Raw genomic sequence first — 25928 nt, forward strand, 5'->3', positions numbered from 1 at the left:
GTTCTTGACTTTTTCCATCTGACTTATGTCGCTTAGCATGATATTCTCAAAATCCATTCATCATGTTGTTGCATATGGCACTATTTCATCATATGGCTGAGTAGCATTCCATTGTATATATGTACCACATCTTTATCCAGTCATCTATTGAAGGATCATCTGGAGTTCAGTTTTGCACATGTTGAGACAGATACCTTTTAGACATTCAAGTGAAGACGTCAGGTAAAATGTTTCAGATAAGTCTAGAGTTCAGAAAGAGCTGAGCTGGAAGTATAATTTGGGTTATCAGCATATGGATAACATTACCAAGAGGGTAAATATAGATGCTGAGAAAAAAGTCAGTCAGGTACTACTGAGGCCTGGGGTGGTCTCAACATTACACGTTTGGCGAGGAAGGACTAGCAAAGAAAACTAATAAGGGGAGAGTGAGTGAGGTAATAGAGATGGTGTCCTGAAAGTCCAGTCAAAAGTGACTGTTGAAAGGTCAGGTAAGATAAGAGCAAAACAATCATTGGTGACCTTAATTAGAACAGATTTAGTGGAGTGATGAGGGTGATAGACTAATTTGAGTACATGCAAGAGGGAATGGAAGGAGGGGAATTAGGCCATCAAGTACAGATGACTTCTTCAGAATTTGTCAGCAAAAGGGAGTAGCATTATGGGGCAAGTAGCTGAAAGGGAGAGGGGAATTGAGCCTTTTTTTTTTAATGAGAGCTAAAGAATATTTTTTTGGTGCGTGTCATAGGAGTGATACAGCAGAAAAATGAATTTTGATCTTTGCCACTTTATTCTGATCTTTTCAAGTGTTTTACCCAAAAGCTTTTCATTTCTTTAATGGGTTTTTTCCTTCAGTTTCTTTACATTTCACCTCCTGTTGTCACATTTTAAAAAAATCTTTTATTTCAACAATCCCATCTTAAATGTATGAGAATAGAGAAGTCCATGTTTTCTTGTTTCCTGGATTGATTCTTTAAAAACTTTGACAACTGCTTTTTGCTACTTAAGGTTCTTGAGTTCGTTGGTTGCAAATGAAGCAGTTGAGTATTGTGTTTTTGTTAATGTTATTGATCATAATATTTATTTGAGGATATTGCTTAGATACCCACTTACTGTTGCTGATATTACTGAAGTGGGAGAGCAGTTTCTGGAAAGAGCTGTTTATTTACCTTTTCCTGGTCCTGTTTACTCGTACTAATAGTTTTTAATATCTGCTGGACACTTAATTGGTAATGTTGTTTACATTATTTGTGATGGAATGTTTATTTTACTGTGGATATACTTTTCCAGACATGCGGTTTGCTTGAGTAGCTAGAAAGAAAGACTGTAGGCATTTGCATTTAGGTAGAAATTAAGATATGTGTAAATGTGGTGAATGAAAAGTTGGATTATCGTAAATCAGATCTCATTTTCCAGCTAGCACAGTTATTTAATTGGGGGCTCCATTTCTGACTAATGGTTGACCATAAGCTATAAATGACCAAAAACCATAGTCATCTTTTTTTTGCATTTCAGAATATCTTGGTGACATTTTATAGCAGTTGTAATCATCTAGCCTTAGATAGTTTAATTTATGAAATAGATTTTAAATTTATATAAATCATTTTGAATTGGTATAAATTTATAGTTATAGATCAACTCTTAACCAAGGAGGTGTGCATCATGATTATGTAGAGTTAGTCAAAATTCACATGTTTTAAAAGAACTCCCTGAAGTGATTCTGCTGCTTAAGAGCTATCACTTAAAGAAAAAAAGAATTGTATGCATTTTTATTCATCATAAAGCTACTGCAAGAATGTCTAATACAAAACTTCTTCTGTAGAATTTCTTTTAGCAGTGTCAATTAGTAGAAAAATTAAAACTCACATAAGCTTTTTATGCCTTTTCCCCCCTGTTACAACTTGACTATCAGGACAGTTCTGTTAGTAAATTACCCCTTAATAGTTTGCCAGAAATTCCATGATATAAGCAACTTAGCCTTTCATTACCTTAGATTACTAGCTCTGAATCTTGATGTAACTACAGAATTAAATAACTTGCCCTTGTAACTTTATGGACCTTGGAGAATATTCCCTGAGCATATGCCAGAGAATCAACATTATTTTGCTTCCCTGTCTCCACTCCCCAATTTTAGTCAAGTATTCAAGGGTTACTTAGATAGTTTACACTTACCTCTCCCCCATAATCTGAATGGTAAAATAAATGTGGAATGATTTCAGAGTCATCTGAGAGTTTAGATTGGTTCCTAAAGGGCAACGTTAATAGGATTTCTACAGAGTTGATTGGAACAGTTAGGACTAGCTAGCTTACTTTTCTTAAAACTTTGTGTTCTTGAGGTGGCATTGCCTCCTCAAGGCAATATTTTTATCTCTTCTTGTTGCTCTTGCCATAGACTAGGCATTGTTTTCATTAATCTACCTCATATAATCTTTTCACCACTGTACTACCTCTCTCAAAAAATTTGCTTCACTTTTCATTTTTCTAATCAAATGGTTTGCTGGCTAAAACATACCTTAGTGCTCCTGAGAAAAAGGATTTGGCCAGTGTATCCCTACATCAGCTTTGAAATTATAGTATCTTCATTTCCACTTCCTTACACATTGTTCTGTTTTGGTGGTGGTGGTAGTGGAAGGATCATTTAAGGAGTAAGGATCCATACTACTTGATTTGGTAGGTTAGTTCTTGAGCCAGATCAAACACTTGAATGCTTTGTTGGCAATATTCCAGACATTTGGTTATAGTGTATATAATCTGTATTACCAGAGAGTGATGATAGTATATGAGGATTTAAAGATGGATTTCATGAGCCCTGGAGGTTTGTTAGGTGGAGCAACCTGAAATTGAAATGAAGAAAGGACTTAATTATTCAAGATATCCAGAGACTTGAAAGAATACCAGAGGTGCCAAAAAAATGAAAATGTATACAAGCGGACACTTTGGTCAACGTTACTCAAGCAGTAGTTTGCCATAATCAGAAGTGTCTGGATGCTGATGGTAACCACATTGAGCACCTCTTGTAATTGCAGAAGTCAAACGTGACATGTATTCATCTTTTGTTATTGGTAAATATTGAATATTACAATTTTAATAGTTTTCTTAAAATGTGTATACATTTTTTTGGCACCCTCTGTACATGGGGGAATCCATCCAAAGGAAAGACTCTCCAGAAACAATAGGAAATCAAGATGATTGTTGCTTTAGGCATTGAAAGCTCTGCCTGTATTCCTTCCCCCACAGACACACCATTTTAATTAGAAATGGTATATTTTTATCCTGTTTTTAAGTGAGGAATGATAGGAAAAATAATAGATTTGTTATACCAGGGAAAATACAAATTTGCAAATAAAATTGGCCTAGAAAAGGAACAAGCACTGTCAATAAAAGTGCTCTAACATCTTTGAATGTCTGAAAACTTCCTCATCTGCCTATATTTCAGATTCTCAACTGGGGGTGCTCAGTAGTCATCTGTGGAGATGCTTACTATGCCCTGCTCCAGAAAGACTCAGTCTCCTCAGCAGTTGAAATCCAGATAGCACTTCCTTAGGTTTTTGAGACGTTCACTCCCTAGTTAAGAACCCACTTTCTCCCAATGCTAGATTGAACATAAACTCTGAAAATTCTTATTTAATTTTGTTTTTACTATTGTGAAAATGTTTTGTCCATGGCATATGAAAATTATTTCTAATTAAGAAATCGAGTCAGTAGATGGGAGGAAAATGGGAAGATAAGGGACAAATGATGGGACTAAAAGTTTATGGAGTTACATAGCTTCATTGTATAATCAATAATTAAAGCTATATTGGGCTGGCCCGGTGGCTCAGGCGGTTGGAGCTCCTTGCTCCTAACTCCGAAGGCTGCTGGTTCGATTTCCACATGGGCCAGTGGGCTCTCAACCACAAGGTTGCCAGTTCGATTCCTGGAGTCCCACAAAGAATGGTGGGCGGCGCCCCCTGCAACCACGATTGAACATGGCACCTTGAGCTGAGCTGCCTCCTGGATGGCTCAGTTGGCTGGAGCGTGAGCTCTCAACCACAAGGTTGCCAGTTCGATTCCTCGACTCCCACAAGGGATGGTGGGCAGTGCCCCCTGCAACTAAGATTGAACACGGCAACTTGAGCTGAGCTGCCGCTGAGCTCCCAAATGGCTCAGTTGGTTGGAGCGCATCCTCTCAACCACAAGGTTGCCAGTTCGACTCCCACAAGGGATGGTGGGCTGCGCGCCCTGCAACTAGCAATGGCAACTGGACCTGGAGCTGAGCTGCGCTCTCCACAACTAAGACGGAAAGGACAGCAACTTGAAGCTGAACAGCACCCTCCACAACTAAGATTGAAAGGACAACAACTTGACTTGGAAAAAAGTCATGGAAATACACACTGTTCCTCAATAAAGTCCTGTTCCCCTTCCCCAATAAAATCTTAAAAAAAAAGCGCTATATTATGTTTTTATAAATATAGCTGTACAGACCACACCTAAAGTGAATTGAGCATTGCTTACTCCTAGTTTTTCCTTTGCATAGGCACTGAAAATAATCTTTTCTAAATCCCCTAATTACTCAGTTTCTTATTATTTTCCAAAGTGAACATTTTTTCTAGTCAGCCATGTTTTTCTCTGTTCACTTTTGTCTCTTTCCATTGCTCAAGTTGCTGCTTCTAGCAGAACTTATTAATGAGCCCCATATTGATGGACATGGTTGGAATGTAGTGTTTAAATATTTCTTTGATTAAAAAAAATGTATTTATATTGCTCAATACTAATGTTATTCTGAAGGCAATTAATTTTAATTTAATAGTTTTAACTTGAATATGTTTTCTTACAGCAGAGAAAGAAAACTAAGAACTTCAATCCACCAACACGTAGAAATTGGGAAAGTAATTACTTTGGGATGCCCCTCCAGGATCTGGTTACAGCGGAGAAGCCCATACCACTATTTGTTGAAAAATGTGTGGAATTTATTGAAGATACAGGTAGGATAGAAATATCATTGAAAGAGATTTGGTTTAAAATTTCACTTCTGCTACACCAACAGTTTGTCAAATGCTCATGATTCATTAAAGTTTTGAAAGAGATGTATAGTTCTCATTATTAGGATTGTCTTCAGTATTAACTCTAGATGTAACCATCTGATATTTGAAAGAAGTTTTGTTGTTGGCCAATAATGCGCTTGTTGGAGTTCTCTTTAATGATTGGCTAAGTCAAATGATAAAATGTTGAATTTACCTTATTCTGGAATGTAGAATAACTTGATATTAAATTATGCTATTTAATCATACATAGTTGTAATTTAAATCTATAATTTGAAAGTTTCAATGTTTTTAAGTAATTTTTCTTACTCACTTTACACATGAATTTTTCTCTTAAAACTCAGCAATATTTATGAATGAAAGGCAGTTTGGAATGTTACTATTTATTTAGCACTAACTCGTGGTTTATAGGCTTGAGTTGTATTTTTAAGGAGTGTGTAGATATCCTCACTATTTTAAAAACAAGCCTGCTTACGTTTACTTTGTCCAATGTAAACCATTATCTGAGGGTTGGACTAGTCAGAGTTGAGGAATAAAGGTAGACTGTTAATAGTGTTTATGTGCATTTAAAGTAAGCTGAGTTAACCATGAAACCTTAGAGATTGAATGGACTGCAGAATTAATGGTTTGAAAACATGAGCTAATTCCATTTTAGCGTTATTTGTTCTTAATGATCTCCTTTGATAAATAAGCATTATTTAAAAAACAAACTAGGATACCCACATCCTATCTAAAAATTCGATCTCATTTTTACTTAGGTGTACATGTTACCTTTTAGTCTGATTATCAGCTAAGTTCTATTCATACTGGGTTGTCTGGCGAGAAGTGCTGGCTTTCAGTTTTAATAAAGGAGTGGAAATATGGGCTAATACTTGTTATCTACTAGTATTATAGTTGAAATATCTTCTCCCTTCCATTAAGAAGTGTTAGTTTATAGAGCCTTCATTTGGCTACACCCATAGTCATTTGTTTTTCCTTCAACAAAATATGTAAAAGGCAAATTTCTTGTCTCTATTCCTGTCCATATTTAGCAGAGCAGAAATGCAAATGTTCTTATGATATTAGCTTCCTGCTTTGAGCTTAAAGAATTCTCATTTTCCTCTAGTAATATAATTAGACCTTATGGGTATGACTGAGCAGTTAGAAAATACTTTAAGTAATAATGGGTACCATTTTATACATTTATTTTTATAATTAATAGTACCCATTTCTTGAATATTTTGATGGTAGTTGAGTGATTTGGTTTGAGGAAAATGAGAGAATTCCACGTGTAAGATAAAAGGAAATTTTAGTCCAATTCTTAGCACAATTTGAATTAGGTCAGTCAGCTGACAGGTAATTTATATGTTTAAGCGCTTTTTTAGAAATACACTGTAAGATAAGACCACAAGAATAGTTATATAAAAGATTAAAGCTAGTTCTTTTGTTATTATAGTATATTGTTTGGTTATATTACTGATTAATGCTGATCAGTTTTAGCAGAAATTCCCACTTTCTTAAGCATTCAATATTGAATTCTCAATATGGACTGTAGCAGAGCTAGCTTCTATTTAAAGTTCAACTTGTAATAATGTATATATCAGATACCTATTAATTAAAAGTTGTATTTCATTGTTTATGAATCCTTAGACACCGTGATACAAATGAGCAATACTTTTATTATTATAAGCAACATTCTTGTTTAAAGAACTAAACTTTTTAAACAACCTGAAAGAAATTATGGTGGATTTTAAAAATCAACTTTATTAATACAATAAAATTCAATTTTAATGGTACAGTATAAGTTTTGATAACTCTTATCATCGTAAGCATTTCCACATTCAAGATATAGAACATGTTTATCACCCCAAAAAGCGTCAAGTGTTTCATCATTAAATATGGTGTTAGTTGCTAGTTTTTTAGATGCTTTTTATCAGGTTGAGAAGTACCCTTCCTTCTGTTCCTAGTTTGCTGTGTTTTTATCCAAAATGATTGTTGATTTTGTTGGGTGCTTTTTCCGCATCTATTGATATGATCATATGATTGTTAGTTTTCATTTTGTTAATGTGGTGTGTTACAATAATTGATTTGTGGGTATTGAACCAACCTCACATACCAGGAATGAATCCCACTTGATGATGATATGTGATCTTTTTAATGTGTTGCTGAATCCAGTTTTCTAGTATTTTGCTGAGGATTTTTGCATCTATGTTCATTAAGGATATCAGCCTGTAGTTTTCTTTTTTTGTAATGTCTTTGTCTGGTTTTGGCATCAGAGTAATACTGGCCTCATAAAATGTGCTTGGGAGCCTTCCCTCCTTCTGGAGTTTTTGGAATAGTTTGAGGAGAATGGGTGTTAATTCTTCTTTGAATGTTTTGTAAAATTCACCTGTGAAGCCATCTGGTCCAGAACTTTTGTTGGGCGCTTGTTGATTGCTGATTCAATTTCTTTGGTAGTAATTGGTCTGTTCAGAGTTTCTGTTTCTTCTTGATTCAGTCTTGGAAGATTGTATACTTCTAGAAATGTATCCATTTCTTCCAGATTGTTGGCGTATAGTTGCTCGTTGTATTTTCTTAAAATTTTCTGTATTTCTGTGGTATCTGTTGTCACTTCTCCTCTTTCATTTCTGATTTTATTAATTTAGGTCCTCTCTTTTTGTTGGTAACTCTGGCTAAGAGTCTGTCCATTTTGTTTATCTTTTCAAAAAACCAGCTCTTGGTTTCATTGATCTTTTATATTGGTTTTTGGGTCTCTATTTCATTTACTTCTGCTCTGATCTTTCTTATTTCCTTCCTGTACTTCCTTTGGGCTTGTTTTGCTGTTCTTTTTCCAATTTCCTTAGGTGTAAAGATAGTCTGTTGATTTGAGATTTTCTTGTTTCTTTAGATAGGCCTGCATTGCTTTGAATTTCCCTCTTAGGACTGCTTTCGCTGCATCCTATAGATTTTGGGTAGTTCTATTTTCATTTTCGTTTGTCTTGAGGTATCTTTTGATTTCTTCCTTGATCTCATTATTGACCCACTCGCTATTATTAACGTGTTATTCAGCCTCCATGTATTTGTGTGTTTTCCGGATTTCTTTTTATAATTGATTTCTAGTTTCATAGCATGGTGGTCAGAGAAGACGCTTGATATGATTTCAGTCTTCTTAAATTTATTGAGACTTGTTTTGTGGCCTACCATGTGGTTTATCTTGGAAAATGTTTCATGTGCACTTGAGAAAAATGTATATTCTGCTTTGGGGTGAAATGATCTAAAAATATCGATTAAATTTAACTGGTCTAAAGTGTCACTTAAGGCCACTGTTTCCGTGTTGATTTTCTGTCTGGAGGATCTGTCCATTGGTGACAACGGGGTGTTGAAGTCCCATAGTATGACAGTGCTATTGTTAATCTCTGACTTTATTTTGGTCATAAAGTGTTTTATATATTCAGGAGCTCCTATGTTGAGTGCATCGATGTTTACTAGGGTTATGTCCTTTTGTTGGATCAATCCCTTTACTATTATGTAGTGCCCTTTTTTGTCTTTTATTGTCGTCTTCGTTTTAAAGGCTATTTTGTCCGAAATAAGTATTGCCACCCCAGATGTTTTCTCGTTTTCATTTGCGTGAAATGTCTTATTCCATCCCTTTACTTTCAGTCTGTGTGTGTATTTTGATCTGAGATGAGTCTCTTGTAAATAGCATATGCATGGGTCCTGTTTTCTTATCCACTCAGCCACTCTATGTCTTTTTATTTGGCCCATTCACATTTAAAGTGATTATTGATAGGTATATACAGTGGTACCTCGGTTTTTTAACGTAATCCGTTCCGAAAGACTGTTCGAGTTCTGAAACATTCAAAAACAAGGCACAAACCATAGAAAGTAATGCAGTATGGGTTCATCCATTTCAGACCTTTAAAATCAACCCCTAAAACTGCAAATTTAACATGAATTTTACTATCTAATGATACCATAGATCCATAAAATTTATGGCGTTTGTAAACCAAAATGTTCGTCAACCGCGACGTTCAACTACCGAGGTACCACTGTATTTATTGCCATTTTGTTATTAGTAATTCTGGTCTTCCTTTGTTAGTTTGTTTTCCCTCTCTATTGTTTAAAAAAAGCCCGTTTAACATTTCACGCAATGTTGGTTTGGTGGTAATGAATTCCGTAGCTTATTGTTTTCTGAGAAGCTCTTTATTGCTCCTTCAATTTTAAGTGATAGCCTTGCTGGGTAGAGTAATCTTGGATGTAGGCCTTTGGTTATCATCACTTTGAATATTTCCTGCCACTCCCTTCTGGCCTGCAGATTTTTCTATAGAAAAGTCAGTTGATAGTCTTATAGGAGTTCCCTTGTATTTAATCTACTGTCTTTCTCTTGCTGCTTTTAGGATTCTCTTTTTGTCTTAACTTTTGGCATTTTAACTATAATGTGTCTTGGTGGGGCCAGTTTAGGTTCATCTTGTTTGGAACTCTGCACTTACTGGGCTTGTATGTCGATTTCCTTCACCAGGGTAAGGAAGTTTTTGGTCCTTATTCCTTTAAATGTGTTCTTGATCCCTTGCTGCTTCTCTTCTCCTTCTGGTATTCCTATGATGTGAATATTGTTGCGCTTGATGTTGTCCCACAGGTCTCTTAAACTATTTTTGTTGTTTTTTATTCTTGTTTCTTTTTGTTCTAGTTGGGTGACTTCTGCTAGCTTGTCTTCTAAATTGCTGATGCAGTCCTTTGCTTCATCTAGTTTGGTGATTCCTTTGAGTGTGTTCTTCATTTCAGTTATTATATTCTTTAGTTCTAACTGATTGTTTTTTTTATGATTTCTCTATCTTTCTTTATGTTCTCACTAAGTTCCTTATCACCAGTGTTCTATAATCAGTCTGATAGTTTGGATGCCTCTGTTCTATTTAGTTCCATTTCTAGAGGTTTTTTTCTGATCTTTTACTTGGTATATGTTTCTGTGTTTCCTCATTCTGGCTGTCGCTCTGTGTTTGCTACAGTGTATTAGGTAGATCATCTACATCTCTCAGTCATTGCTAGATGGTCTTGTGTAGCATGTGTCCTTTATATTTGGATTGCACAGTCTCCCTATTCTCCTGTCCCTTGTGTTCCAGAGGTGTCACTATTGAAGTTGATCTTTAATTACTTTTGAGTTGTTTGAGGGTGGGATTGACCCCCAGGCTGATTAGCTGGGAGAATTAGCTCTGCTCACAGTGTATGAGCTGCTGTGTGGAGGTTCGCCCTGTGGGCACTTGTTCCTGTGGAAAATTTCCTTTGAAGTGTCACTTGTAGGTTCAACCAGGTACTGCTCTGGTTTGGTCTGATGCTGGCCTCTGGGTGTATTGGTTCTGGTGTCGCTTGGGTGGGGCTGCCACTCAGGGCTGTTTCAACCCTGTCTATTAATGGACTGTGGCGACCTGGTAGGTGCCTCAAAACTGTATGCAGTTGGCTGCTGCCCATGCTGGACCTGGAGTCGTGGGGGTGGTCTCTCTGTGAACTGAGGCTGGCTGCCACCATTATTGGTCCTGAGGCAGTTTAGCAAAAGGCCCAGTGCCCCCTAGGCCTGTTGCCACCTGTCAATTGCCATTAAGGCCCAGCTATTGAAAGAGGCTCTTTAGGAGCATGTGTCTGGCTGTTTGACCCGGTGTTGAGGGTGCCCTCGGCGATTCAGCATTAGCTGGGCAGGATGTAGTTCAAGTGAGTTATGAGACGTGATTGGTGGTTTTAAAGATGTTAATGCAGATTCAGTTCTTACGCCAATACCTTGACTGTGACCCCCTTGTACAGCACCCCAAGGGCACTACAGCCAGCATCTACCTCAAGCTCACAAATTCCCGAGAGCTGCTCCCGAGGGGCTCTGATGCAGGTTTGGGGTCACTGAACCACCACCAAGATGACCCCAGGGTTCTGCGGACCATCTGCTATTGTAAAAATCCTTGTCCTCAGTTTGTGGGGGTGGGGCCAGTCACACAGGCACCCAGAGTGCCTCTCTCATTGCAGCAGTAGGTGGGCGAGGTGGTGTTACAGGTGGGTAAAGGCTGTGGTCAGTGGTTTCCACAAATTCATTGTACTCTTGGCTCCTGGACCAGTGCTAGACCCACTTCCACTTCCCAAAACAAGAACAAAAACAAAGCAGGGCAAATCAACACCAAAAAACAAATACACCCCCACAGAAACACGATAAAAAATGAAGAGATAGGAGAAACAAAAATATATAAAAGAGACAAAAAGACCAGAACAAGGGAGAAAAACAGTAACCTAAGCAATAACAAGACCAACCCGAGAAATAACAACAAAAAGAAAACAGATGAAAGAAAAAGAAGAAAAAGGAACAAAAAGATGAAAAAGAAAAGAAAAACAAGAACAAAAGAAAAGAAAAATTGGTAGTTAAAAAAAGAGGGAAGAAAAAAGGGAAGGACTAACAGAGAAAAGAAAAAACAAACGGACAGAGAAGAAGAAAAAAAAAAGGCTCTCCGCCCTCTTTAACCTGCAAGCCACTTGCTCAGCAGTAGTGTCCGGGTGACTCCGCACCTGTTGTGTTGAGGGGAAGGGCCCAGCACGTTGTGCGGCAGCCTCCCTCTCAAGCTTGCAGTGAGGGGTCCGCAGTTGGCTGCTGTGGGCCCTGGGGGTGTGCTCACCACCCAAAATCCCCACAGGTCGCTGTGGACTGTTCGCTTTTGCAAAAACCCTCTGTGACCTGTGGAGGTGGCGGCCAGGCACCAGGGGCCCAGGGTGCCCCCAGCAACGCAGCTTTAGGTGGTTGGGGCAGTCCCCCAGGGCACCACGGGGTGTAGTCAGTGGCCCCCACCAAGTCAGAACACGGTATGCTCCACCGCCAACCAGTCTGCAAAAACGTGCCATGAATGTTTTTGCCAGGTCGCACCACCAAGCAGCTCCCAGTCCAACACTCAGGAAAACTCTCAGTCTCGGCCTGTCTCGGTCAGCAGCCTGTGGATCAGGTAGAGCAGCTTGACAGTCAGGTACCACCCTGGCAACGCTGCACAGGGTACCTAAGGTAACCTAAGGCAGCGTGCTCACGCGCCCACGTCTCAGTCAGCGGGTCCCGAGGCAGCATGCGCGTGCACACGCTCACACCTGAGCCTATTCCGCCAGACCAGTGCGATACCGAAACACCCTCTGTGGGAGAGCTTAACCCTGAAAAAACGGTGCTCTCCTGTCCACCACCCATGTGCAAGCTCCACACGGGAAACAGTGGTCCCCAAACTTCCAGCTCCTGCACTACAGATGCTCAGCTCGGTCCTTCCCATTAGGCTCCTGGGCACCCACCCGCAGAGCCACTCCCCTCCACCAGGGACCGGGTGAGTGCTCCCCAGAGAGCAAGTCTGTGTGCCGGCTCCACAGGAGGGCGACTGGGTCTCTGGTTGCCCTCTACCCCACCGAGTTGAGCAAAGAAAGCCCTCACTGTTTTCTACTGCCAGCTATTGTGGAACTCACCTTCCGTGGAACTCCCCTTCCTGGGAGAGGAACTCTGGGCTAGGGAACCCATCATGGGGCAGCCCAATGGGGGAAACCTCCACCACTGAGGTGCACTGGCGGCGTTTGCCCTCTCTCCATGAGCCTGGAATCAGCCTGCCTCACATCGCCGCCCCTCCTACCAGTGTCCATGTGGCCTCTTCTTTAAATCCTTAGTGTAGAGGTTCTGTTTGTTCAGCTAGTGTTCAGATGAATTCCGAAGTTGAATGTTGTATAAATTATTTGGGAGGCAATTGGCACAGCGCCCGTCTATTCTGCCGTCTGAGCTCCTCTGAGGCTACACACTTCTGCTTGAGTTTTCTGGAGCTTCTTGGATCACTTGGTTTATAATTTTCAAATTTGTAAAAATTTAGACCATTATCTCTTGAAATATTTTTTTCTGTTTTCCTATTCCCCCTACTTCTGCTTCTGTACTCCCATTATACATGTGTGTTAGACATCTTGAAATTGTCCCGCAGCTCACTCAACTGAGGCTCTGTTCATTTTGTTAAAATCTATTTTCTTTCTAAGTTTCATTTTGATTAGAGTATATGTCTATTACTGTATCTTCTAGTTCACTGATTTTTTTTTTTCTTACATGGTCAAAGATAGATGTCCATTTAAGTCTCTTTTATGTCTTTCATTTTTCTACCCATCGTGTTGGTATTTTCGTTTACAACTTTGAATATACTTTTAAAATTTATAATGGCTTATTTAAGGTACTTGTTTTACTAATTCTGTCATTTCATTTCTGGGTCTCTTTCTGTTGATTTTTCTCTTTATTATGGATTATTTTCTACTTCTTTGGTGGTTGTGATTTAATGTCAGACATTTTGAATTTTATGTTATTGGGTGGTTACTTTTCTAGTGTTCCTTTGAAGACTTGGATTTTTTTTTGTCACGTGTTAGGTAGTTTTGTGAATGTTTGGTCCTTTCTAGGCTTGCTTATAAGTTTTGGCAGATCCAGAGCAGCTTTTATTCTAATATTTATTTAGACCTATAATAAGGTATGAGGATTTGACCCAATGCCCTGCCTGTTAAAAGATCTTTTCAGAATAAAACTTGAATTATTCTCAGCTCTTGGCTTCAGGAAGTTTCCTCTCATACATGGTACAGTATTCAACCAAAGACTCCAGGGACTTTTCTGCACATCTCTGAGGCTCTCTGTGTATCTGTCCCTGTTTTTTGGTACTTCCCTACAAATTCTAGTCTTCCCATTCTTTCTGAACTCCTGTCTCCATCTTCTCAGTTCTGGTAGGCCATTCTGCTCTGATGGGATTCCACCTTTCGGCACTACTATCTAAAAACTGTCTTCAGTCATTAATTTGGGACATTCATAGAGTTTAACATATTTGCTTTTTTCTCCCCTCATAGATCAGTTTTGAGCTGCCTGTTGTTCGGTGTCTGAAAACTGGTGTTTCATATAATTTTTCCAGGTTTTAGGTGTTTTACTACAGTAGGAGAATTGCCATAACAGTTAATCCTTCGTGGTGAAATCAGGTATCTTTATAGCAGCTTTTATAATAGGTACTGTATAATAAGTTGTACTAAGTTCCTGTTGGGAAATGATCCTTGAAATATTAGTATAAATTTAAAGTAGACAAAAAGAGGTAATACGGAGGAGAGAGATTTGAAAGAAAGGGAAAATAGGCCTCTCTCAGGAAATACTAGGATGATAAATTTGATACGGGGTTGAAAGAGGACTCAAAAAATGCCTCTCACTTTGCTATATTAAGGGTGACTGTAGGTGGTGTATCATTAATGAAAATAAAAATCATAGTATAAAATGTAGATTTGACAATTTGATAATGGATTCCTATTATGTACGTGTTGAATCTTAAGGTGCATGTGGGATACCCAAGACTTGGTTTATCATTATGGCTATAGATCTTTGAAAAATAGTTTGGCCTTAAAATAAGATTTGGGTAATTGCCATTGTATAGATACCAATGTAAGCTATGAGTTAGTGAAATTGAGGGTGAACGTATAGAGTGAGAAGAAAACGTCACAATGCAAATAGGCCATATAAGAGTGGAGCCCTAAAACACTAAGGAGAAGAAATTTTTAATAAGAAGGTAGCATGGTTATCAGGCATTGAATGTGCACAGGTCAGATGACTTTGATACTTTTTAAAATATTTTTATTGAGGTGAAATTTATATAAAATTAATCATTTTTAAGTATACAGTTACCTGGCATGCAGTACATGTACAATGTGGTGCAACCACTGTCTTACTTAGTTGCAAAGATTTTCATCACCCCAAAGAGAACTCTGTACTCATTAAGCAGTTACTCTTCCCTAAGGGCCCTCTTGCCCCAGCATCTGGCAACCACCAACCTGCTTTCTGTCATTGGATTTACTTATTCAAGATACCATATGTGACCATTTGTCTGGCTTCTGTCACTTCACATGATGTTTCTGAGGTTCATCTATGTTGTAGCATGTGTCATTGTATTGATATATACCATGTTTTCTTTATTCATTCATAAGTTGGTAGATATTTGGTTTGTTTTCACCCTTTGGCTATTGTGAACAGTGCTGCTACCGTATTTCCCCGAGAAAAAGACCTAGCTGGACAGTCAGCTCTAATGCGTCTTTTGGAGCAAAAATTAATATAAGACCCCGTATTATACTATACTATATTATAGTATAATACATTATACTATACTATTATACTAGTGTAGTATAGTATATTATAGTATAATACATATTATATATTATGCTATAATATAACTATAATATAATCAATATAATATAACATAATATAGTAAAATAAGACCAGGTCTTATATTATTTTTTACTCCAAAAGACACATTAGAGCTGATTGTCCGGTTAGGTCTTATTTTCAGGAAATACGGTATGAACATTCATGTACAAATATTTGTTTGAGTACTTGTTTTCAATTCTTTTGGGTACCTAGGAGTGGAATGGTGGGTCACATGGTAATTCCTTATTTAACTTGAACTGTCAGACTTTTCTACTGTGGATGTAGTAGAAAATTTCACATTTCTACAATTTCACATTTCCATCAGCAGTGTACAAGGGTTAAAAATTGTCCACATCCTTGCCAACTTGTTATATTCGGGTGTGTGTGTGTGTATGTGTTTTAATTCTAGTCATCCTATCCCTTTTGATAGGGATTGCGTTTTGATCTGTAGATCATTTTGATAATATGTCATCTTAACAGTATTAAGTCTTCCAGTCCGTGAACATGAAAGCCCATTTATTTAGGTATTCTTTAATTTATCTCAATACTGTTTCATAGTTTTCAGTTTACAAGTCTTGTACCTCCTTGGTTAAGTTTATTCCTAGTTATTTTATTCTTTTGGATGCTGTTGTAAACAGAATTGTTTTCTTAATTTCATTTCTGGAATGTTTGTTGCTGGTGTATAGAACTGATTTTTGTGTGATGATCTTTTATTCTGCAACTTTGCTTAATTTTTTTATTAGCTCTATCTTTTGTGTGTTCTTTGGGATTTTGTGTATATATAAGGTGATGTCCTCTATGAATAGGCATAGGTTTACTTTGTTCCTTTCAGATTTGGAGGCCTTTTATAAAGTTACTTTTCTTGCCTAATTGCTTTGGTTTGAACTAGCTGTGGTGAAAGCTGGCATTCTTAGCTTATTCCTTATTTTAGAGGACAGCTTTCATTCTTTCACCATTATGATATTAGCTGTGTTTTTCATAAATGCTTTTTAGTATGTTGAGGAAGTTAAGTTTCCTTCTATATTACTTTCCTGGGGCTGCCATAACAAAGCGCCACAAATTGGGTAGCTTAAAACAACAGAAATTTATTCACTCAGTCGGCGGTTGGAAGTCTGAAATCAAGATACAGCTGGTCACATTCCTTCTGAGGCTCTGAGTAGAGTCCTTACTTGCCTCTTCCTAGCTTCTGGTGGTGAGGACGTCAATCCTTGCTGTTCCTTGGATTACAGCTGTGTTACTCCAATTTTTGCTTTTGGGGCTCTCCCTGTGTGTCTGTCTTACCAGGATATACCAGTCATTAGGTTAAGGAGTCACCCTACTCCAGTATGACCTCGTCTTATTTTAACTAATTATATCTGTAATGATCCTATTTCCAAATAAAGTCACCTTGTAGTTTGTTGAGTATATTTTATCATGAAAGGGTGTTGGATTTTGTTAAATGATTTTTCTGTGTCAACTGACATGGTTTTTTTATTTCTAAACCCATTTTTATATTCATTCCCTTGCATACCTTCTCAACCCCCACCATGTTATTCAATTGGCAAAACTTCAACTTTGGTTAAACTAATTTCCTGATTACTCTGTGGTTGGACCCGAAAATGGACCATGGTTGTAGAAAAATAAAAACTGTGCATTTCACTTTAAACATATGACCACAAATCTGAAGTAATCATCCCATAATTCCCCAGTTTGTTCTCTTGCTTTCATAAAGGATTATTTCTTATTTCAAATAACCATTTTGTATTTTCTTAAATTTTGAAAAGTTTTGAACTTCAGAAATGTTGCAAGAATAGTATGATTAAGCATCCATATACCTTTTACCTAGATTCATCAGTTACTTTTTTGCCACATTTCTTCTCCAACTTTTTTTTTTTTTGACCAGCTGTTTGAGAGTTATAGACAACATGGCACTAAATTTTTTTAGCATATATCTCCCAAGAACAAGGACATTTTCCCCACATAACCACAATATAAATACCACCTTCAGGAAATTTAACTTTGATAAAATCATATTATCTAATATTGTCTCTATTTTCAAATTCCCTCCTTTGTCCTGGTAATGTACTCTTACAGCTAGTGCTTTTGTTCTTTCAGTTGAGGTTCCAGCAAAGGATCGTACCTTACATTTCTTGTTATGTCTCTTTAGTTTTCTTTAATTTAGAATTATTGCCTAGCCTTTTGTGTGTGTTTTTATGACATCTTTTGAAGATTTTAAGCCTTTTTTTCCCCAGAATGTTCCTAAATTCTAGTTGTCTAATTCCTAGTCAGATTCCAGTTAAACATTTTTGGCTGGAATTCTCCATAGAGTTGATATATCCTTCTTAATGCATCACAGGATGCATTAGGAGACAAATGTCATTTTCTAAAGGACTTCTTAATGTTGCTTTTGAAATTCTGGGCTTTTAATAACCTTAGCAGTGTCAGATAAGTGCTAAAAATTGGTATCATTGACATCTGAATTTAATGATTAAAGTGTGACCTATTCTTGATCTAGCAAAGAGGAATTATAAATTAGCCCTTAAAGCTGTTCTTTAGATACTTTTAGTATGCCTGTGTTTAGCAGAAATTCCTTGAGGTTTTCTGGTATATTAATACTACCTTTTGTGGTTTCTAACTTTGAAGTATGTTTTTATCTGTTAGCAAGAGCATTGCTGTCTTGACATAGCCTGTCATTGGGTCTTTGCTAAAGCTTTTAAAAAATATGTTTTTACACCACAGCCTTTAGACCATAATCTCCATGACAATAGGGACCCTAGCTCCTAAAACAGTGTCTGTAATTAAGTCCTTATTGTCCTTATTTAATAAATGTTTGAAAAAGAAACCTCAGTGTCTTTGAAAGAACCCTGAATATCCTTGTGATATTAGTTATACATTAATATTTGTCTTTATTTTGCAAACTAGAAATTAGCATTTATTTTTTCCCTACAAATACAAAGAATATATGATCATTGCAAATGAGAGAATGGAGGCATTTGTATTAGTAAGACTTTTCAAAATTGATCTTTATATATCAGCTTAGTAATTTGCATTATGCGGAGTCACTAAGTCATAATGTAAAAGCACGGGTTTCACATTTTGATAAAAACACAATGTGCAAGATTATCTGTGGTTATAATAAGGAAAGAAAGGCAGTTCTTAGGTGACAGCTATCTTCAATGCTTGGTTTTTTAAGTTAAATTGAAACATGATATTGTTGACAACCAGATGTGGAATATAAGAAAATGAATGTTGCGCAAGTCTGAAGAAACACTCTAGCCCTTACTTTTTTTATTTCTCAGGTGAAACAATAACTTTGAAAATAGAATCAGCTTTTACTATATGTTTAGTATTTGTAAACTTGCAATATGCTATAAAATAAGTGTGTTGTTTATTCATTTAATTTTATACCTCTGTGGAGTGTGTATGCAGTTACTATCTCCATTTTACAGAGGAAGAAACTAAGGCCGAGAGAAATTGTCTGAGGTCACACAATTATGCTCTAGCCCAGACCCCACTTAACATACTGCTTACAAGTGATTTTTGATAACCAGGGTTATTTTTTTCTTAAGGAGAGGAACTATTACATTATAATAGGGAAAAAAATACAGATCTGTACATTAAGGAATAGAACTGAAAATCACCTGAGATTTCATGATCAAGAGATAAGTTTTCTGTCTCTCCAGCTGCAGGACACCCAGATGCCCCAAGCTTGAGGCCAACACCGCCTGCATTGTAGGGGTAGGGGGGTTTGGCTCTCCTCATCTTTCAATAAAGCTGTTGGTCTGACTCAAAAAAAAAAAAAAAAGATAAGTTTTCTTTCTCTTTATATTTATACTATGTATAATACACATTTTAAACATAAACAGCTTTTTCAAAGGGGAAAATTAAACGTAATTTTATAATATTTTTAATACATGAACAACTTCATTTCGTGTGAAGATACTTATATTTGTAATTACTTTTTATGATTTATCTATCATATTCTAACATCTTGATAATCATAATTTATTCAGTAATCCTCTGTTTCTGAACCTAAGTCTTTACATGTTTATATTTTTTATTTTCTAGGAAAAAAGTCAGAACATGAAATTGCTGTGTACAACCCCAGTGATAGAAAGCATGCACAGAGAGAAAACCATTCACTATAAAACAATTGGGGAGGCATTTCAAAAGTACATCCTTTAATAAATGGAACAAACTAATGTCCCTAGCTTGCTCAGTGTGTGACCTTTAGGAGGTCACTTCACTTTTCTAAGCTTGTTATCTTTAAATAAGGCTCTAGCCAGTTATTTTGAAGATGGAATGAAAATGATGTATGTAATACTTTATGATCTTTTAATCATTTTATATAAAGAAAGTAACAAAAGGAAAGATTGGAAAGCTAAGTTGCTTTTCCTCAAATATTAAATATTTAGTGGCTGGAAAGTAGTGACGTTTTAATTTAGTAAATTCAAGTTGTAGGAAGTAAATACCACCCACCAAGTGTAATTTAAAAATACTGTTTTTGGTTAATTGAGAAAAGAAAATACTGCTTTTAGCCATAGTATTTGTGCGGTGGGCTTGTGCCTGTCACTTACCACTGCTAAAAGAATCTTGCTCCATTGATGTTACTTTATTCTTATAAGCTTTATATGTAGATACAAGTGTCTGCATATCTTGAGAGCAATGTTAGGTTTATAACAAAATTGAGAGGAAGTTACAGAGAGGTTTCCCATATGTCCCCTGCCCCGTACATGCAAACCCCCTCATCCCATATTATCATCATCACTCACTAGAATGGTGCATTTTTTGCCAAGGATGAACCTACATTGACATAACCGTAATCACCCAAAGTCCATAGTGTATATTAGGGTTAACGCTTGGTATTATACATTCTGTGGGTTTTGACAAATGTAAAATGACATAGCTCTATCGTTATACAACATAGAGTATTTTCCACTGCCCTAAAAATCCTCTGTGCTCTGCCTATTCATTTCTTTCCCGACCCCTGGCAACCACTGATATATATATTTTCCTTTTTGTCTTCAGTTTTGCCTTTTTCACAGTATTATATAGTTGGAATCATAGTGTATGTAGACTTCTCAGATTGGCTTCTTTCACTTGGAATATGCATTTGAGGCTTGATAGTTCATTTCTTTTTACTGCTCAATAATATTCTATTGTCAGGATGTATTACAGTTTATCCATTCACCTACTGAAGGACATCCAAGTTGCTTCCAGCTTTTGGCAATTATTAATAAAGATGCTATAAACATACATGTGTAGATTTTTGTATGGACATAAGCTTTCAACTCCTTTGGTTAAATAGCTAGGAGCGCGATTACTGCATAGTATGGTAAGGCGTGTTTAGTTTTGTGAGAAACTACCGAACTGTCTTCAAAAGTGTCTACCATTTTGCTTTCTCACCAGCAATGAGTAAGAGTTCTTCTTTCATATCTTCGCCAGCAATTGGTGTTGTCAAAGTTCTAGATTTTGGTCATTCTAATAGGTTTGTAGTTGTCGCGTCCAGCACACACAGGCAGTAAGTGAAGGAGAAAGGGAGGCAAAGAGTTAAGAGTAAGAAACAGAAATCAAGAAAGTTATAGGGGCCAGGGGTCTCACAGCCTCAAAGGACTGAGGACCCCGAATCAGAATCCAATGGGGGGGGGGGGGGGTCCCGGCCTTGTGGCTTTTATGGATGCACACAAAAGAAAGCAACATTGTTTTCTCCAAGGTCTGTAAATTTCACACATTATACTAAGAAACTGATTTGAACTAATTACCTTTGCCTGCAAGCAGCTGAACTGTCAGTTTCAGGATGTACCTCCCCAAGAGCCAAAACCTTTATGCTGAAACTTACTGAAATGGATTGATGGAGAACTGATATTATTATATCATTGAATCTCTTCCCAAGCAGGATGTGGGAAGGAATATGGCCACAAAGGCAGAAGCTCTCCTTAACCCGGGTAAGGTGGGGTCTATGCCCACCTCTGTCAACCCCGTGGGTTCTCCTGCTGGTCCCCACTCGACTGTGCCTGGCTTGAGTTGTCCCCACCCCCCACCCCCGCCGTGGGGAATTCCCCACGTCATTTTACTCGTCATTTGCTAACCAGCCATCCTCCAGGGCCAAACGGAGACATAAGGTGTAAACACAAAGGTGAAACAAAGTCCTTGAAAGGATTAGTCTCACAGATTCTCTTTTTTTTTAGGGGTAGGTAGGAGGGGACAGACGGGTAGGCTGCTGCGTGACAACATGTAGTGGTATCTCATTGTCTTAATTTGCAATTCCTTAATAACATACGATGTGTGGAGCATCTTTTCATATGTTTATTTGCCATCTGTATATCTGCCTTGATGAGGTGTCTGTAATTAAGTCCTTATTGTCCTTATTTAATAAATGTTTGAAAAAGAAACCTCAGTGTCTTTGAAAGAACCCTGAATATCCTTGTGATATTAGTTATACATTAATATTTGTCTTTATTTTGCAAACTAGAAATTAGCATTTATTTTTTCCCTACAAATACAAAGAATATATGATCATTGCAAATGAGAGAATGGAGGCATTTGTATTAGTAAGACTTTTCAAAATTGATCTTTATATATCAGCTTAGTAATTTGCATTATGCGGAGTCACTAAGTCATAATGTAAAAGCACGGGTTTCACATTTTGATAACACAATGTGCAAGATTATCTGTGGTTATAATAAGGAAAGAAAGGCAGTTCTTAGGTGACAGCTATCTTCAATGCTTGGTTTTTTAAGTTAAATTGAAACATGATATTGTTGACAACCAGATGTGGAATATAAGAAAATGAATGTTGCGCAAGTCTGAAGAAACACTCTAGCCCTTACTTTTTTTATTTCTCAGGTGAAACAATAACTTTGAAAATAGAATCAGCTTTTACTATATGTTTAGTATTTGTAAACTTGCAATATGCTATAAAATAAGTGTGTTGTTTATTCATTTAATTTTATACCTCTGTGGAGTGTGTATGCAGTTACTATCTCCATTTTACAGAGGAAGAAACTAAGGCCGAGAGAAATTGTCTGAGCTCACACAATTATGCTCTAGCCCAGACCCCACTTAACATACTGCTTACAAGTGATTTTTGATAACCAGGGTTATTTTTTTCTTAAGGAGAGGAACTATTACATTATAATAGGGAAAAAAATACAGATCTGTACATTAAGGAATAGAACTGAAAATCACCTGAGATTTCATGATCAAGAGATAAGTTTTCTGTCTCTCCAGCTGCAGGACACCCAGATGCCCCAAGCTTGAGGCCAACACCGCCTGCATTGTAGGGGTAGGGGGTTTGGCTCTCCTCATCTTTCAATAAAGCTGTTGGTCTGACTCAAAAAAAAAAAAGATAAGTTTTCTTTCTCTTTATATTTATACTATGTATAATACACATTTTAAACATAAACAGCTTTTTCAAAGGGGAAAATTAAACGTAATTTTATAATATTTTTAATACATGAACAACTTCATTTCGTGTGAAGATACTTATATTTGTAATTACTTTTTATGATTTATCTATCATATTCTAACATCTTGATAATCATAATTTATTCAGTAATCCTCTGTTTCTGAACCTAAGTCTTTACATGTTTATATTTTTTATTTTCTAGGAAAAAAGTCAGAACATGAAATTGCTGTGTACAACCCCAGTGATAGAAAGCATGCACAGAGAGAAAACCATTCACTATAAAACAATTGGGGAGGCATTTCAAAAGTACATCCTTTAATAAATGGAACAAACTAATGTCCCTAGCTTGCTCAGTGTGTGACCTTTAGGAGGTCACTTCACTTTTCTAAGCTTGTTATCTTTAAATAAGGCTCTAGCCAGTTATTTTGAAGATGGAATGAAAATGATGTATGTAATACTTTATGATCTTTTAATCATTTTATATAAAGAAAGTAACAAAAGGAAAGATTGGAAAGCTAAGTTGCTTTTCCTCAAATATTAAATATTTAGTGGCTGGAAAGTAGTGACGTTTTAATTTAGTAAATTCAAGTTGTAGGAAGTAAATACCACCCACCAAGTGTAATTTAAAAATACTGTTTTTGGTTAATTGAGAAAAGAAAATACTGCTTTTAGCCATAGTATTTGTGCGGTGGGCTTGTGCCTGTCACTTACCACTGCTAAAAGAATCTTGCTCCATTGATGTTACTTTATTCTTATAAGCTTTATATGTAGATACAAGTGTCTGCATATCTTGAGAGCAATGTTAGGTTTATAACAAAATTGAGAGGAAGTTACAGAGAGGTTTCCCATATGTCCCCTGCCCCGTACATGCAAACCCCCTCATCCCATATTATCATCATCACTCACTAGAATGGTGCATTTTTTGCCAAGGATGAACCTACATTGACATAACCGTAATCACCCAAAGTCCATAGTGTATATTAGGGTTAACGCTTGGTATTATACATTCTGTGGGTTTTGACAAATGTAAAATGACATAGCTCTATCGTTATACAACATAGAGTATTTTCCACTGCCCTAAAAATCCTCTGTGCTCTGCCTATTCATTTCTTTCCCGACCCCTGGCGACCACTGATATATATATTTTCCTTTTTGTCTTCAGTTTTGCCTTTTTCACAGTATTATATAGTTGGAATCATAGTGTATGTAGACTTCTCAGATTGGCTTCTTTCACTTGGAATATGCATTTGAGGCTTGATAGTTCATTTCTTTTTACTGCTCAATAATATTCTATTGTCAGGATGTATTACAGTTTATCCATTCACCTACTGAAGGACATCCAAGTTGCTTCCAGCTTTTGGCAATTATTAATAAAGATGCTATAAACATACATGTGTAGATTTTTGTATGGACATAAGCTTTCAACTCCTTTGGTTAAATAGCTAGGAGCGCGATTACTGCATAGTATGGTAAGAGCGTGTTTAGTTTTGTGAGAAACTACCGAACTGTCTTCAAAAGTGTCTACCATTTTGCTTTCTCACCAGCAATGAGTAAGAGTTCTTCTTTCATATCTTCGCCAGCAATTGGTTTTGTCAAAGTTCTAGATTTTGGTCATTCTAATAGGTTTGTAGTTGTCGCGTCCAGCACACACAGGCAGTAAGTGAAGGAGAAAGGGAGGCAAAGAGTTAAGAGTAAGAAACAGAAATCAAGAAAGTTATAGGGGCCAAGGGTCTCACAGCCTCAAAGGACTGAGGACCCCGAATCAGAATCCAATGGGGGGGGGGGGTCCCGGCCTTGTGGCTTTTATGGATGCACACAAAAGAAAGCAACATTGTTTTCTCCAAGGTCTGTAAATTTCACACATTATACTAAGAAACTGATTTGAACTAATTACCTTTGCCTGCAAGCAGCTGAACTGTCAGTTTCAGGATGTACCTCCCCAAGAGCCAAAACCTTTATGCTGAAACTTACTGAAATGGATTGATGGAGAACTGATATTATTATATCATTGAATCTCTTCCCAAGCAGGATGTGGGAAGGAATACGGCCACAAAGGCAGAAGTTCTCCTTAACCCGGGTAAGGTGGGGTCTATGCCCACCTCTGTCAACCCCGTGGGTTCTCCTGCTGGTCCCCACTCGACTGTGCCTGGCTTGAGTTGTCCCCACCCCCCACCCCCGCCGTGGGGAATTCCCCACGTCATTTTACTCGTCATTTGCTAACCAGCCATCCTCCAGGGCCAAACGGAGACATAAGGTGTAAACACAAAGGTGAAACAAAGTCCTTGAAAGGATTAGTCTCACAGATTCTCTTTTTTTTAGGGGTAGGTAGGAGGGGACAGACGGGTAGGCTGCTGCGTGACAACATGTAGTGGTATCTCATTGTCTTAATTTGCAATTCCTTAATAACATACGATGTGTGGAGCATCTTTTCATATGTTTATTTGCCATCTGTATATCTGCCTTGATGAGGTGTCTGTTAAGGTCTTTTGCCCATTTTGTAGTAGAGTTCTCTTATTACTGAGTTTTAAGAGTTCTTTGTATATTTTGGCTAACAGCCCTTTATCAGATGTGTCTTTTGTAAATATTTTCTCCCCATCTATGACTTGTCGTCTAATTATCTTGACATTGTCTTTCACAGAGTAAAAGTTTTTCATTTTAATGAAGTCCAGCTTACCAATATATATATATTTTAATTAACTGTCATTGGCGGTGTATCTAAAAAGGCATCACCATACCCAAGGTCATCTAGGTTTTCTATGTTATCTTCTATGAATTTTATAGTTCTGCATTTTACGTTTAAGTCCATGATCCATTTTGAGTTCATTTTTGTCGAGGTTGTAAGGTTATTTTCCCCTTTTTTTGGCATGTCCAGTATTCCTAGCACCATTTGTTGAAAAGGCTTATCTTTGTTCTGTTATATTTATAGTATTTGCTCCTTTTTCAAAGATCAATTGACTATTAATGGGTGTCTGTTTCTGGGCTCTCTATTCTATTCCATTGATCTGTTTTCCTATGCTTTCCTCAACGCCATCTTGTCTTGATTACTGTAGCTTTACAGTAAGTCTTAATGTCAGGTAGTGTCAGCCTCCAATTTTGTTCTTCTCTTTGAATACCGTATTAACTTTCGGTCTTGACCTCTCTGTGTAAACTTTAGAATCTGTTGACATTTTATAAAATGACTTGCTGGGAATTTTATTGAGCTTGCATTGAATTTATAGATCAAGTAGGGAAGACCTGACATCTTGACAATATTGTGTGTTCCTACCCATGAACATGGCATATCTCCATTTATTTAGTTCTTTGATTTCATTCATCAGAGTTTTATAGTTTTCCTCATATAGATCTTGTACATATTTGTTAGGTTTATACTTAATTATTTCAT

At 37.1% G+C, this 25928-nt stretch overlaps 1 protein-coding gene across 4 annotated transcripts in view; it reads left to right on the forward strand.

Moving 5' to 3' along the window:
* ARHGAP5 (Rho GTPase activating protein 5) overlaps window positions 1–25928 on the forward strand; it is a 107630-nt gene that overhangs the window by 60705 nt on the left and 20997 nt on the right. For 3 of the 4 annotated variants that reach the window (XM_019754531.2, XM_074328127.1, XM_019754530.2), the window contains one exon: window positions 4814–4961. In XM_019754531.2, the coding sequence (XP_019610090.1) occupies window positions 4814–4961 (148 nt within the window). The remainder of the gene's footprint in view (window positions 1–4813; window positions 4962–25928) is intronic. The other variant, XM_074328128.1, reaches the window with a different exon arrangement.

This window comes from Rhinolophus sinicus, linkage group LG03 (genome assembly GCF_036562045.2).
Source record: "Rhinolophus sinicus isolate RSC01 linkage group LG03, ASM3656204v1, whole genome shotgun sequence".
Taxonomy (NCBI): Eukaryota; Metazoa; Chordata; class Mammalia; order Chiroptera; family Rhinolophidae; genus Rhinolophus; species Rhinolophus sinicus.